The sequence below is a fragment of the Metopolophium dirhodum genome, chromosome 1 (assembly GCF_019925205.1).
Source record: "Metopolophium dirhodum isolate CAU chromosome 1, ASM1992520v1, whole genome shotgun sequence".
Classification (NCBI taxonomy): Eukaryota; Metazoa; Arthropoda; class Insecta; order Hemiptera; family Aphididae; genus Metopolophium; species Metopolophium dirhodum.
Window position 1 is genome coordinate 104,581,643 of NC_083560.1, and position 14,702 is coordinate 104,596,344.

General features: G+C 36.0%; 1 protein-coding gene across 2 annotated transcripts in view; it reads left to right on the top strand.

Moving 5' to 3' along the window:
* The first annotated feature begins 7,486 nt into the window (after positions 1-7,486).
* The window catches only part of LOC132933472 (uncharacterized), a 35,254-nt gene continuing 28,038 nt past the window's right edge, over positions 7,487-14,702 (top strand). Inside the window, exons 1-2 of one of the 2 annotated variants that reach the window (XM_060999744.1) lie at positions 7,487-7,910; positions 9,120-10,387. In XM_060999744.1, coding sequence (XP_060855727.1) covers positions 7,876-7,910; positions 9,120-10,387 — 1,303 coding nt within the window. In that variant the 5' untranslated portion in view covers positions 7,487-7,875. The remainder of the gene's footprint in view (positions 7,911-9,119; positions 10,388-14,702) is intronic. The other variant, XM_060999745.1, reaches the window with a different exon arrangement.

Genomic DNA, 14,702 nt, shown 5'->3' on the forward strand with positions numbered 1-14,702 from the left:
AAAAACGATGCTTTGTGTGTTCTCGTCGTGCCCGCTAAGTGCAATTCATTATATTATTCAATTCGTCCCTAAGACGACAAACGGCGCTCTTTATAATGATAGGTATCTATAGTAGGTACCTAACATGATAATTATTATGTATACATCATGCGGTGCAGACGGTGCAGTTTGCGATAGTATGTAATATTTAAAAACTTGAAAAAAAAACAACATTACCTTTGCAATAATAGCCAGTTTCCCACGGGTATATTATAATATGCTGCACGTGGGCAGACATAAAAAAAATTTGAGACATTTTGAAAATAAAAATATCTGAGATTTGATTTGTGCGTCGAAGGCAATAAATATAATATTATTCCGCAGATTTTGTAAGACGGTAATACTATATGATAAAATGATTGTAATTATCATTATACTTAAGACTCAACATTTATCGGATTGCAAATACAATATAATATTATACTATCGTCGCGAATATAATGCCTATATATAGACGTTTCCACGTTGTAACATAATAATATTATATAGAATGTGTTATTGTATTGCAAGTCCAACAAATTTAATGTACTATTGTCAATTTATTATTGTTGCATCATGCATAATGTTGTAGGTACCGGATAATACAAAAGTGTGCCAACGATTGACGATATAATATTATATATCAGTTGATACGTCTTATTCGTATATGAAAACAATAATAATAATTATAGTGCCTAAGTCGAATAAAATAATATTATAAGGGCCCTTCTTACAATGTCCGGTAAAGTGTCGGTTAACGCTAACAGACTGATTACAGATTTTATTACCGGCAGAATTCGGCCGGTTAATTAATGACTGTTAACTTTAACCGGACACTGTGAGAACGGCCCTAAAAATACGATGGAGTTCAACGGTTTGAAATCTATGGACCCTTGTTTTCTTACTGTTAGTCCTAGTGCTATTTTTTTTTTTTTTGAGCCACAACTGCTAGGGTTATTGGCTTGAAATATTTACAACAAATATACATTTACATTATGAGATTATTTACCGGTAAAAATACAAGACGTGTGGATCTAAGACCGTTTAAACGCCATAGTTTGATAAACAAATTCGTACGTAGGTATACCTAAATAATGTATAATATTTTATCGGAAAATTATACTATTATTACTATTATTATCATCATCATCATAGCGGTGTTACATGCAGTTTACATACGATCGGAGTTATTACCTATGTACCCGTGTGTTATGCATTATATACAAAAATAGTGTTTAGCACAACACGCGTGGGCGCCTCGTCGATTTGCCGCAACAGTCTATATTATGGTACAAACAGTGTATATTATTATGACTTTCTACCGCCGTAAAACGACGTCTGTTGCACTGCAGCACACGCTATAATAATAATATATAATATTACTATAAACTTTCATTATTCCCCGGCGACGGGAGACGGTCAACCGTGGTTCCTCGTGGCGATAAACACTTATGCACATTATTACACATACACACACACGGGCATTGTTTAGGTATACACGTGGTGTGGACGAGTGACGAATTTAACAATTTGGCAGGTAGGTGGGCATAGGTGTTAAAACCAGTGACGTGGTTCTGGCTATATGTTAACTGGTTAATTCAACGTATTGGTATTTGGTTCTTATAACTCCTTGGAAAAAATAATATATACCTACACGAACAGCTCAATTTCATTTTTTTTAAATACACTCGTCGATTTTGTTTTGAAGGTGCAAAAACTGAAGATGAGATTTTGTGCCAATTTTAGTAGGTACTCGTAATTTGTACCAACAATAACTACATTTAAGTGCACATATTATATGTAATTTCCTCTACAGTATATATAACAGCATGTAGTTAGCGCCACATCTAATCACTAATTTTGGTAATCTTCGCTACGGTAGAAAACGAAATGGCATGTTATGTAATCTGTGCCACCACTTTCAATTTTAATTAATGCAATATACCTTATAAATTTACTGAGCGAGACAGTGAGCTCACATCAGTTACAGCACATAACACGGAAATAAAATATATCATGAATTATTGATAACATTAACAATAATTAAACAATAATTTATAATAATATTCTTATAGGCGTGGGCACTGGGCGAACCCTAGGCTCGACCGGAAATTTTTTAGGGACATGGCAAGATTTGTGTATACGTTTTATTATAAATTATAATGCATATATTATTATGATAATATTATATGTTCGTGGAGATCATGGAAATTTTATTTGTCCTGATAGTGTAATGAAATTAAAAACATTTGCGCGTACCACTAAACCAATTTTATTCATCTGACAAAAGCATTGTGTACAATAACTATATACAGACATTAATAAGTTAATACATCTACGAATTATATGTTTTTTATAAGTCACTGTCAAATGAAAGATCGCGAACTGCTCTTCAATAAATGTTAACTGTTTACGCAACACATATAAATTTATGTCTTTATTTATTTTATAGAATTAAATATTTTATTTTTAACTTAAAAAATATATGTTTACAAATGACCACATTATTGCAGTGTGTACATACAACTTGACCCAATGTACCTACTGCCTACTTATAAATATTACACAGTTTTTAATTTACAAAAATGTAGGTGTAAAAAAATTTAGAAGCACTGTCCAAATATGCGGGGGCACTAATATTGTTCCAGGCATCGCCAGAAATTTAAGTCAGCGCAAGCGTATGAATATTCCTGATTTTCACATATTTTTTTATCAACTGAAATTTTATTACTAATTTATACACAATACGTATATCTTGCAATATTACAATTAGATTGTATTTTTTTTTTATTTTACTTTTGGTGAGTCTAGTCTTATGTGGCGCCAATTGCATCAATAAAAAATGGCACAAATTGCCAAAATTAATTTTTATGTGTGATATAAATTACATTTTTTATTTTTTTGGTTATTTTTGGCGCCAGTCGCAAATTTCATACGCTTGCAAAAACTGACAAAATAGGTGTAGGTTACTTATACATAGTTTGACGGCAACATTTACTCCTCCTATCGTTGAAAATCCTAATTTGCAATGTTATAACTTATAACCAATACGCCATCCTTTTCAATGTATAAATTCACTATACAACCTTTTGTATTAGGTACCTTTTGAAATAGGCTATGATATTCTTAAGGCAAATTAAATAACTATGTTTGGATTGCAGCGTCATACGTGTGATGGCGAATACAAACAAACTATCAAAGTATGATGGATATTTTAAAGAACAATACAAATAAGAAAGAAACAAAGATAAAAAAATAATTCAAAGCTACCACTATAGGTATAATGCTTGGTAATAACACTATTTTTATTATAATTTATTGTAATAATATTAGGCAATTAAGGTGAGGATGTTTATGATTATGACCTTAAAACTTCTAAAAATGCATTGCAATAGTATTGTATTATTAATTTTTTGTTCAAAATATTATATTTTTAACAATCAGTAACTATAATAATTTAATTATATTATAATATTATATATAATAAGTTGTTGATAAAATAATACTAATATAATCTTTAATAAAATTATTGGTTTTTAATTTTTTATAATAGGTAAGTAGGTAGGTAATATTAAACTTTTCATGATTTTAATTTAAATTTTTTCATAATGTTACAATACATATATTATATTATGTGACTTACAATGTTTACAATTTGTGGCGCGGTCCGTACACTCAATTACAGAAACCCTCTGAGTATTTCTAGCTCCCGGATGGGTGACCACCCGGGATTTTTTGTAACAAATCATTGCCACACATACAAACGTGTTTCAACCAACATTTCCTCCCCCCCTACAAACAACCTACAAGCGAAAAAAAAGCCAATGGCCATAGTTCCCGGGCTCAAGCTCAAAAAAAAATAAAATAATTTACATTTTACAATAAATTACCTAATACATAGTATATACATATTATAATATATAATATGTATACCTAATAAAAAAATTCGTTTATAAAAAAAAAAATCGTCAAAAACAAAAAGATGCATTTTTGTATTAACTATAATTTGTTGATGTAAGTTAAAATGAACAACTGTTGCTACATCATACCAAACGGATTTATAATTTTATCTGCAATATTACGTGTGCAGGACTAAAAGGAAACATAACGTGTGGTGAACATCATCCTAACCCAACTATTATAATGATACCTACTCACTACCAACTGCAGATATTGGGAGATTGCCTGAGGAAAACCAATAACATAACAATAACGAGTATGACTTGTGGTCTGCAGAAAAGCGACGGTCGTGTAATTTGCGATGATGATGCGGGCAGGCAGGACAATAACCGCGTGAAAAGTCAATTTTTGGTTTTTGGTTTCTTTTTTTGTACGTGTGGTTTACGTAAAAACAAAAAAAAACCATAGGTTTCAATTTTTTTTTCAACCGCCATATAATAGTATTATTGTAACAATGTTGTTTTGTAACTATCAAATATGCGATTTTTTTTTTCGTTTCATAATAATTCATACCTAATAATGATATGGCGTCTGATTACCATTATTATTATACATTATAATACGTTATTGTCTTGTTATATATCATACACATTGTAATATTATATTATAGTCGTGATGCGTCGACCCGGTTGATCGCGTTTTTCCCGGCCAGTCCCCCCGTGACATAAAATACGGCCTATATCCATATTATATTATATTTTAATTACATATCATTATTGTATCAACAAATCGGCTGCAGACGTCCTTAAACCTCCTTCCTTTTGCAACCAATGCAGGTCTCTTCCTGTTAAGTATACATACACGCACGTGATGGGTTTATTATGTGTATATCGAAGAATGGATAGGCCACGGCCCATAATATAATAACTGCAAAATAGAGGTCGATTCGCGTGCCCTAATGGGGAAGAGAGAAACTGTTTTTTATCAATGTCTCTCATTCTGACATAGGGACTCCTTATTATATACTGTTAACTATTTGTACTATTGACTCTCTATGGTATAGCCTCAAGATATTTTCATGTTCTTTCCGTATGATGAGCTGAAATGGACTATTCATTATTTCTTAATGCCTATATGTGGATGGAGACGGATCCTGGGAGGGGCAAAAGGCCAAGTCTTCACATGTACTCTATCCCACATTTTTTTTAAAGAAATATTTGATTATATATATTTAGTTATAGGTAGAGGCGGAATTATAATATCGTAAAAAACATCAAAAAAATCGCATAAAAAAACACTATAAAAATGTATTTATTGATACTAATAAAAAAAAACATGATACTTATATTAAAAAAAAGTTTTTTATTCAAGCAAGTAGTTTCTGTAGTTGATCTGGTTTAAATTACCGGTGACGTAATTCTTGTATATGAGTTTATCTCGTGAAACACGTTGTACTATATAATAAATTAATAACTGATTAGTGATTAATGATTTTATAACTCACGTTCGTTAATACCTGGACATAGGTAGTAGAAGAAAATTAATATTTTGTGAAAATACTCTAGAACTTCAAAAATGTCGTAAAAAACATAAAAAATGCCTAAAATGTGTTAAATTTGTCAAAAACTCCTAAATAAAACTAGGTATTTATAGGTTGATTATTTTAACATTAAAATAATATTAGTATCACCTAAAACTCATTATACACATACAAATGTAGGCACTGTAACCTAACCTTAAATATTATAATGAAATATTATTATTATTATTATTATTATTATTATTATTACTACAACAATACTACCAAGGTATATTTTAAGACATCAGAAATCATCAGACATCGCATCAAAATCCCAGCCCTAGTTAAAGGTTATTAAATAAATTTAAAAATGTAAGTTAAAATAATAATTATTAATAAATAAAGTATAATATATAAAAATAAGAACAATGTAAAATACGTATAGTAACTTTAATTTATTATTTTTTTTGTTTTCTTGTTTTGTTTATTGTGTATGTAGATTATAGGTAAGTATATAATATAATACAACATATCTAAATGATAGTTAAACAATAAGCGCAAGTAATAGATGCTTGATTAATGCGATTATACTCATATTATACGATGAAATATAACGTACTTAGGTCATACAAGATACATTTTTGTGTTGCGTATTATATCTAAAGGAATGACACCCCTACCAGATTTTCGCTCTGACGTCCTGTTATGAGGGTGTGTTTCACGCTATTTCTCATGGTTGCAGTATTGAAACCGATTAATAATATATAATTTGCGAGTTGTACCTATTGATTATTATTTATTATTATTGATCCACGTCGTATAATACAATACGATACACGTAATTGTTGATAATAATTATGTCGTCCCGTGTGCACATCCTATGAGCCAATAACTCGATTATTACAAGAGACCTTTGCAGCTACTACCAAGTCCTCCCGCATGTATCGTAATCCGCCGCATCACAAAGTTCGTCCCGCAGTCCATCTCATTTATAAGTCTTTTATATCTGCCGCTTGCAAATTTATGATCTGCGCATCATCCCATTCAGCCCGCCATAACTACATACTGTTTTAATAAACGCAGCACCACTGACAGCAATTCATTCTAGCCACCCGGACCGATTTGAAAACCATCGGACGTTGCTATAGGTGTACAACATTTCTATAGATACCTGCATTTTTTTTTTCGTTCATACAAAGAAAGTGACAATTCTTATACCCTTTAGGGATGGTCTATCCATAAGTCCGATCAATGTGGTCTGCACGACAATATTATACTATATGTACCTATATAATATTATATCATGCATTCGGCGTGCCGCGTGCGCATATTATCATCATTACAATATACAACGCGTATCACATTATATTATTATATTATATACTCACACAGTGAAAGTGTTTACGAAAATCGTATGTTCGTGTTGTGTGCACACACATTAAGACAGAGGTACACACACACACACACACACACACACACACATACCTAAACAACAGCCGGTCTGGTGTGTGTCGTAACAGACGGCGGCGGCGATGAGTATAATAATATTATTATTATTATAAGCCAGCAGAGTTGTAGCGTAAAGTAATAGGTAGGTATATACAATAACATACGCGTTACCGGAGTAGGGTTGTCGGTGAGTGAGGGGGCGGGGGAGGGGGGGGGTCGGATTTTCAATGCCGGTCCTCGGTTGACCTTGCAAAAGAAAGTTTATAACAAATGAAAGTGGTTTTCACTTGTGTGTGCGAGTGCGCGCGCGTTCTCTTCTTCTTCTCTTCTTATATTCCTCTTCTTTCTTCTCTCCTTCTCCTTCTCCTCCTCCTCCTCCTCCTCCTCTTTCTTCTCATTCTTCTTCCTCTCGTTCCTTCCGTTCCCGGTGCAGCAGCTGTATTTCTACTATTATAGCTGTAATATATGGGCCCGGTGATTTTTTTCCCTTTTCCCTCATTATTCATATTTTTTTTTGTCGCCACTGCCGTCGCCACCGCCGTCGGCACTGCGCTCCCGCGACGGCGGCGGTGGTGGGAGTTTGGTCCCGACGACGCGACGGTCCGCGGCCAACAGCAGCACCAAGTCCGATTCCGAACGCATCAGTCCGATCTGTCCGCTCGTGCCGACATGCCGGCCCGAGAACACATCACTAGTTCTACGTCGTCTTCCGGTCCGCAACCGTCTTCTGTAGCAGTTCGCGAATAACGATCAAATCGACGTAATCATTTTCCTATAGTAAATTAGTGTCCGAGGAATCGTGTTTCTATTTAAAAAAAAAAAATCTTTACATTTTTCTATCGATCGAGCTTTATAAAATAATTTTATTTCCAAATTAATTTTCACGTAACCAATTACATAATATCGCATAGGTATTATATTTAATTTTCACATAAATAAATGGCTGGAGCGTTCTCGCGTTGACACCGGTCATTCGTAATATTCGCGCCATGTTCGCCATGTCACCGAGATGCAACCGTCTGAGGTAACTATAGTAAATTAATATTATAATATACCTTCCTCCGATATATTATTATTGTCATGATTTCCGAGTGCACAGTGTATTATTATAGCGTATCAGGCACCTGCAGTGGACGACTTTAATTTACCTCTGATGCGGCGTTTGTATGCACTAACATTTATAAGGACCCGGATTTAACTTTGACTTGTCATAAATAAGACGGTGATATCCACACAAATAATATTATTATTACGGATAATGGAACATTTTTATAATACAAGTACCTACATAAAAAAATTCGCCTTTTCAAATTTGAACAAAAACATTATCGATTTTCGACGTACTATTTTAATGTATAAAAATGTTGGTACGGTGTGGGGAGGGGGTGGTTAGATTTTTATACAACCGTGTACGAGACTGACTATGTAGAAATAGAAAATATTATTCTAAATTATGGCGTTACAGTATATTTAAGAAAAATAAATAAAATAATACGAAAATCCACACCGTGGTCTGGGTGTAGGAAAACTCTATAGATGATACAGCGTTGATATTAAAAAACTGATGATGACAGTAATAATAACAAATAACGTTATAAATAGGCACAAAATCGATTTGTCTGCGCATCTGATGCAGGCGGGTGTGTTTTTCGTATCTTTTTCTAATATTATATTCGCAATAATAAGTAACAAATGTTTCACGAGTAAAGAATTTAGTTTTTAGGTATCTTGATGTCATTGTATGCACAATGCACATGCATATCACCTCCAGCGCTAATTTTTGTTTGTACCTTGTAGGCAAATATTGGCAATAACTAATGACCAATCGCACACCAATTTATTTCTCACGATCAAAACCCTAAAATACCTATATATTATAGTTTACGGATTACTTAATGTATGAATTTATTTAAATGAAAAATACAAATATGTTATAATGCATTGTTGTTTTGGTCGGATGTCTCTTATAACATGGTATGATATTATGTGTGACCAACAGATTTATTTTATTTAAAGTTTTATTTAAGTTGAAAAACTCAAAAACAACGGATTTTATAACGATGAAATAACTTTTTTTGCTAAAGAGCAACAGGTTCTTTTTTGCGTGAAACGGTTTTAAAAAAATATATCGTTTGCATGACTTGTGACGTAATACATTTTTACCTAATTTCTTTACATTTTGTACCTACAACATAATGTATCGGTCGTTAAATCTGTTAAATCATTTTTACAGGTGTTTGTTAGTGTTTTTACCCACCCTGGCCGCGGTTATGCTGTTGGCCGATCGATGTCTCGGGTCCGACAATAACAACAATAACAACGGCACGACAACAACGACAGTCATGTCCACTTCTGAACTGTCGTCGTCGTCGTCCCCATCATCGTGGATCGCCGCCACTGCTGATTACCCGACGCAATCGCCACTGACGAATGGCGGCAACGAGACGGCCGGGCAGTCGGCGGTCGGCAAACCCAGCAAGTTCGATGAACACGTGGAGGACTGGCAGTACGTGGACGACCCGCTGAAGAACGTGACGACGCTTACCGAACCAGTTCCCATGATTGCCGGTAACTCGACCGCGTGCAAGATGTGCTCGATCGACAAGTCCAAGATCCGGCGGAACAAGCGCAATCACGACAACCGGTTGTTTAAGATGGCCGTCAAGTCGTCGCGACACCGAGACCTGTATGCCCAGCTAATGGCCTCGGTGGCGTCCAAACAGTCGTACCGGCGGAAGCGGTTCCGTCGTACTCCAGCCCCTTCAACAGCCGAGTCATCCACGTACAAGCAGTTGTTCCGGTACAAGCGGTACCGACGCTCCGTTGCTGTCACCGCGGACACGGCTGCAGACATCGCGAACACGGCTGAAGATACCACGGACACAGCTGCAGACACCGCGGACACGGCTGTAGACTTTTCAGTGGCACGTTTGTCGGCATCCAAACAGCTGTACCGGCGTAAGCGTTTCCGGCGTTCCGCGGTGGCTGCATACCCGAACGGAATGATCCGACCGTACAACTATATCAATAATAACAACCACCGATATCAGCAGCAACAGTACGGGCCCTCGCTGGCCGCCGACCTGCAGCAACAGCAAAACCGCCGTCGGCGTTACCGGTACGCCGCGGACCCGTACCACCACAAGCGGAACGGCGCGGCGGCCACCGCATGGGACCGTTCCGCCGAGTTCCGGCGCCGGTACCTCAGGTTCCCGCCCACGCACGACGCACCGCCACCCGCATACAACAACATCATCAACAACAACAACAACCCGTGGTCGCCAGCCGCCGTGCCACCAGGCCTTCTATCACAGCAACAGCAACAGCCTTTCAGCTACTTACCCCAGTACCCGGTCCAACAACCACCACCGTCCATGGGGCCCAGGAGTCCCCGGCTCGTGTTCCGGGATCCCATTGACCAGGGAACGCTCCAGGCGCCGTTCGGCGGTGGGCCCAACGGACTCCAAGACCTGTTGGTCTCGCAGCCCGAAGACGTCAAAGGTTAGTGTCCGCGCCCTTATAGATGGGTGGGCCATGTGGGTGTGGAAGGGAGGGGGGTGGTAGTTGTGGGTGCGGGTGATGTACGTGTCCTATTATACTATTGATAATATATATTATAATGATAATAACGACGTTCAAACAAACGCCGTTATGCCACTAGGATATAATAATATATTATAAAGTGACGTAAATAATAATAATAATAATAATAATGTCATAAGTGATGACAATTTTTATTACGATACGAAAGGGGAAAAACGTGTTTTCTTGCGCAAACCGTAAGGTATTACACGGAGAGAAACGATAATAATATTCGTAAAGGTAGGCACGAAACTACAACAATAATAATATGAAAGCAGCGAGTAGTCTGGTCGAGCGGCTCCGCGTTGCTTACCGGTTTGTCCCGTTAACGGCGCGCGCGTTGTGTACCTACACTGCACCGGGCGGGTTTTTCGCAGCGCCGTATTACACACACACACACACACCCGTTCCGGTCCTGATTGCGTTACACAACTGAATAATAATAATGGTAAATAATCTCGTCCGATAACCGCAGCAGAGAGTGTCTATATGACTATATTATATACCCAACATACCGACATTTATACCGCGGTATAGTGCCGCGGGTGTGCTCCGAACGCGTTATTCACGTAATCTTCCTACCGGACGTGTTACGCACGCACCCGATATTTACGATGACGCGATGACGGCTCGTTAAAGTCAAAGTTAAGATCGTGACGGCCGTTAAAAATAAAAAAAACACTTCTAATAATAATATATAAGGTATAGATATAGAGGTATATAATACTATTGGCAAAACGATAAATAAACAGTTAACGGCGAATAAACACGCGGCGTTCGATTTCCCACCGGCGGGCCGTCATCGTACGCTTTCGCTTTTTCCCGTAAACCGACTCGACAGCGCACATTAGGTACTATCGATTTCCGGACACGACGATTCCCCTCCCCGGCCGAGATCATCGTCGCACTGGCGGCGGATTGCGAGTTGCACACGACAGACGATCGCGGTAAAGTATAATAATATTATAATACTATTTCATATGATATATATACGTTGAAAGTCTGTCACGACGAGCGACCACCATCTTCGGCGTCCCGACCGCGGATATATACTGGAAAAGTTCCCCCTTGGACCGCGGTCCGGGATGTCCGTGTATGTATAGAAATGAAAATATTATTTTACTTCATTTTAATCGTCACTTACATAATATTATACTTAAAATTTTTATTTTTTATCCGTCGATATATATAATATTAGTTAAAAACATTATTAGCATTATATAGTAATATTATGTTATTATTATACGGTTAAGTCGTCTGCAAGACGAGCACCAGTGATTGCGTATTATACATAGAGCTGATTATGAGCTGATGCTGCGACGACGGTCGGGATTTTTGACCCCAGAAACCAGCTGCGGTGCCTTGACCTCGGGCAGGATCTTGACCTCGAGATTCTCGATCCTTAATCTATTGTGGTGTCAACGATCGTCACAACAACCGCCCCTCCCCCCAACTCCGCGCAGCAAGACCCACCCCCCCCCCCCGCAACACGACAATACTGTATAATAATATATTATTCAAAACCTCTCGCGGGACCTCCCCACCCGCGCTACCTGATGACCGATGAACGCAGACGGACAAGGGTTATTATATATTACGACGATTCCACGTCGTAACGTACCCTTAGAGCCCGTTTCGTAGCTTTCATATATACAGGGTGAATCACCGAGCACGTTCAAGCCCATTCTCCTCACTCTTTAATAATGTCCATTTATTCAAATTCTTATTTTTGGGAATTTGTGTAAGTATACATAACCGAGGACCGTTAGTACTTGAGTATTTTATGCTCTATTTAATGACCCGTATCATCCCGAAGCGATACAATATATCAACTTCTTTATTTCTAATGAGCATTATCCGTAGGTAAACTCGTACATTCAAAAGCTGTGGATGCCTTTTCAGAAAATGTCCATGTACCAGGTAGGAACGACATATCTATCTAAATCGAAATTTGAACTAGTAGTTTATGAGTTACTTGCGTGTAGGTAAACTGAGAATAATAGGTAACACGTGTGTCGTGTATATGTTTGGATGCTAATATGAAGGCTATGATCAATTAAAATGATGGCAATTAATAATATTCATCAGCATTTCATAATTTTTAAAAACTGTCTGGGTATGATAAAGAGCAGACCCAATTTTACATCTATATTACATTTTTGTAAGACCATTTTCAAGGACTATTATCCTTATAGTGAATACATTCCAATACCTAACTCTCGTTTAAATTTTGATTTTGATATAGTTACCTAATTTTTTTTTTTTTTTGAATCATCGGTTTAACATTTTACGGTGAAAAGGTCCGTTATGATTTGAAAAAAAGTCGGGTTGAGCATGCTCGGCGAATCACCCTGTATATAATATTATAATCGGGTGTGTGTGATTCTGGTTACGACAATATTATTATTGTTATACCGTCTGGAGACGAGTTCGTGTTATGTTGTTGTACGGCATAATATAACAATAAGGCGTGACGACCAAAACTTTAGCCCCGGACAAACGTAATACTATTATTATTATTATTATTATTATCATTATTATTATTATCATTATCGTGGCGTGCATCCTCTACAAATATTATATATTATCCCATCATGCGTATTATAATGGGATACGGCACACATCACTCGTGTTCAAATCTCCACCGAGACAAATGTTACAGGTGTGTGTGTACAATCGGATAGCGATAACACGCCGTTCGAATACATATATTATACATTATGGATATACGTCTAACACATATAGCGCCGAGAAAGGAGAGATTAAAACAATATGTTTCCTCTTTGGGGCTTACATAATTAATAATATACGAATTTTATTGTGTAGTACCTGTGCGTCCCGTGTGGGTTAGGCATGTAATCGGTGTTCCCTATAATTTCCTATAAATATAATATATTTTAACTGTGAGTAGCGAGTACCTAGGTAATGTGTTTGGAGCATTTAAATCCGGTATTTTTGTGCATGATTAATTTAGAAATCAACTAATAAGTCGTGTCACGAAGGACAAATAATACGCTGTGGGAAAAAAGTGAATCGGGTCAGATTGATCTGCAGTTGCAGCCGATCGTTCACGAAACTCCAATATTATTCCAATATAATATATTATAAATTGTAATATTATGATTTATGAATATTGTATTAAATACGAAACAATTAATTGTGTTTGTTGTCAAGAGCACGACGAGCCCGCATATGTTGTCTCCGTCTTACAGACCTATATTATAGTATAGTAGTAAATGTGCGTTCAATGGAACTAATTTTATGTTGTGGCTTTAATATTCAAGTGAATTGACTAATTTTCAAATTTAAAGGTAAGAATATTATTTTAGATGTCTCATAAGCTTATTGATGATATTTACATTTTAAAATCGTACTATATTTTACATAATATAGTTATAACTCCCATTTAAATTTAAAATATCAATAAAAGCCTATGATATGCCATATGCACTAGATAATATTCTTGCCTTTAAGTTTGACACTAGATCGATTCCCTCCAATATTTAAGGTGAAAATACAAAAACGATTGTGTTGTACGAAAATTTTCAATGTTGTACGTTTTAAGACGGAAACAACAAATGGTCCTCTCAATTTTTAAAATTGTAAACCTATCTATAACTTTTAAATTAACACATAAAACTAATTTTATGTACGTTTGTTGACCACTCACTTTTCTATAGTTTTCTCACATAAATATATTGGTATTGAGTGAGCATCACTCATCACTAAAATATGTGGGGAGGTTCTAGGTATGCATATCAATAATATTTTGATTAATTAATTATTAATTATTGATAATAATATTTAGATTAAAATATAATATTATAGTTGCATGGTTAACACTATTATATAGCTTCCAGACATGAGTATGAGTATATTATAACACCGAGAATTCGTTGACACTAAACACACCAATAAAATTATTAACATATTATTATACCTACCTATACCGAGTGAGTGATGACATCAATAATGTTAACAACTATTGTATTCTAAACACGTATACAATAATAATATAAGACTAATTATTAATAATAATAGTTTGGTAGGACACGGACTCTGTATAAAACGACTTATTTTCACCGACAACCCCGAAAGACTGTATAAAATATTATATTAAACGAGTACGACATTAATATAATATAATAATAATAAAACAATAACAACTCGACCATAATAATATTATGATATATTATATACGATTACATCCGACCATATCGGCCACGAGCACATT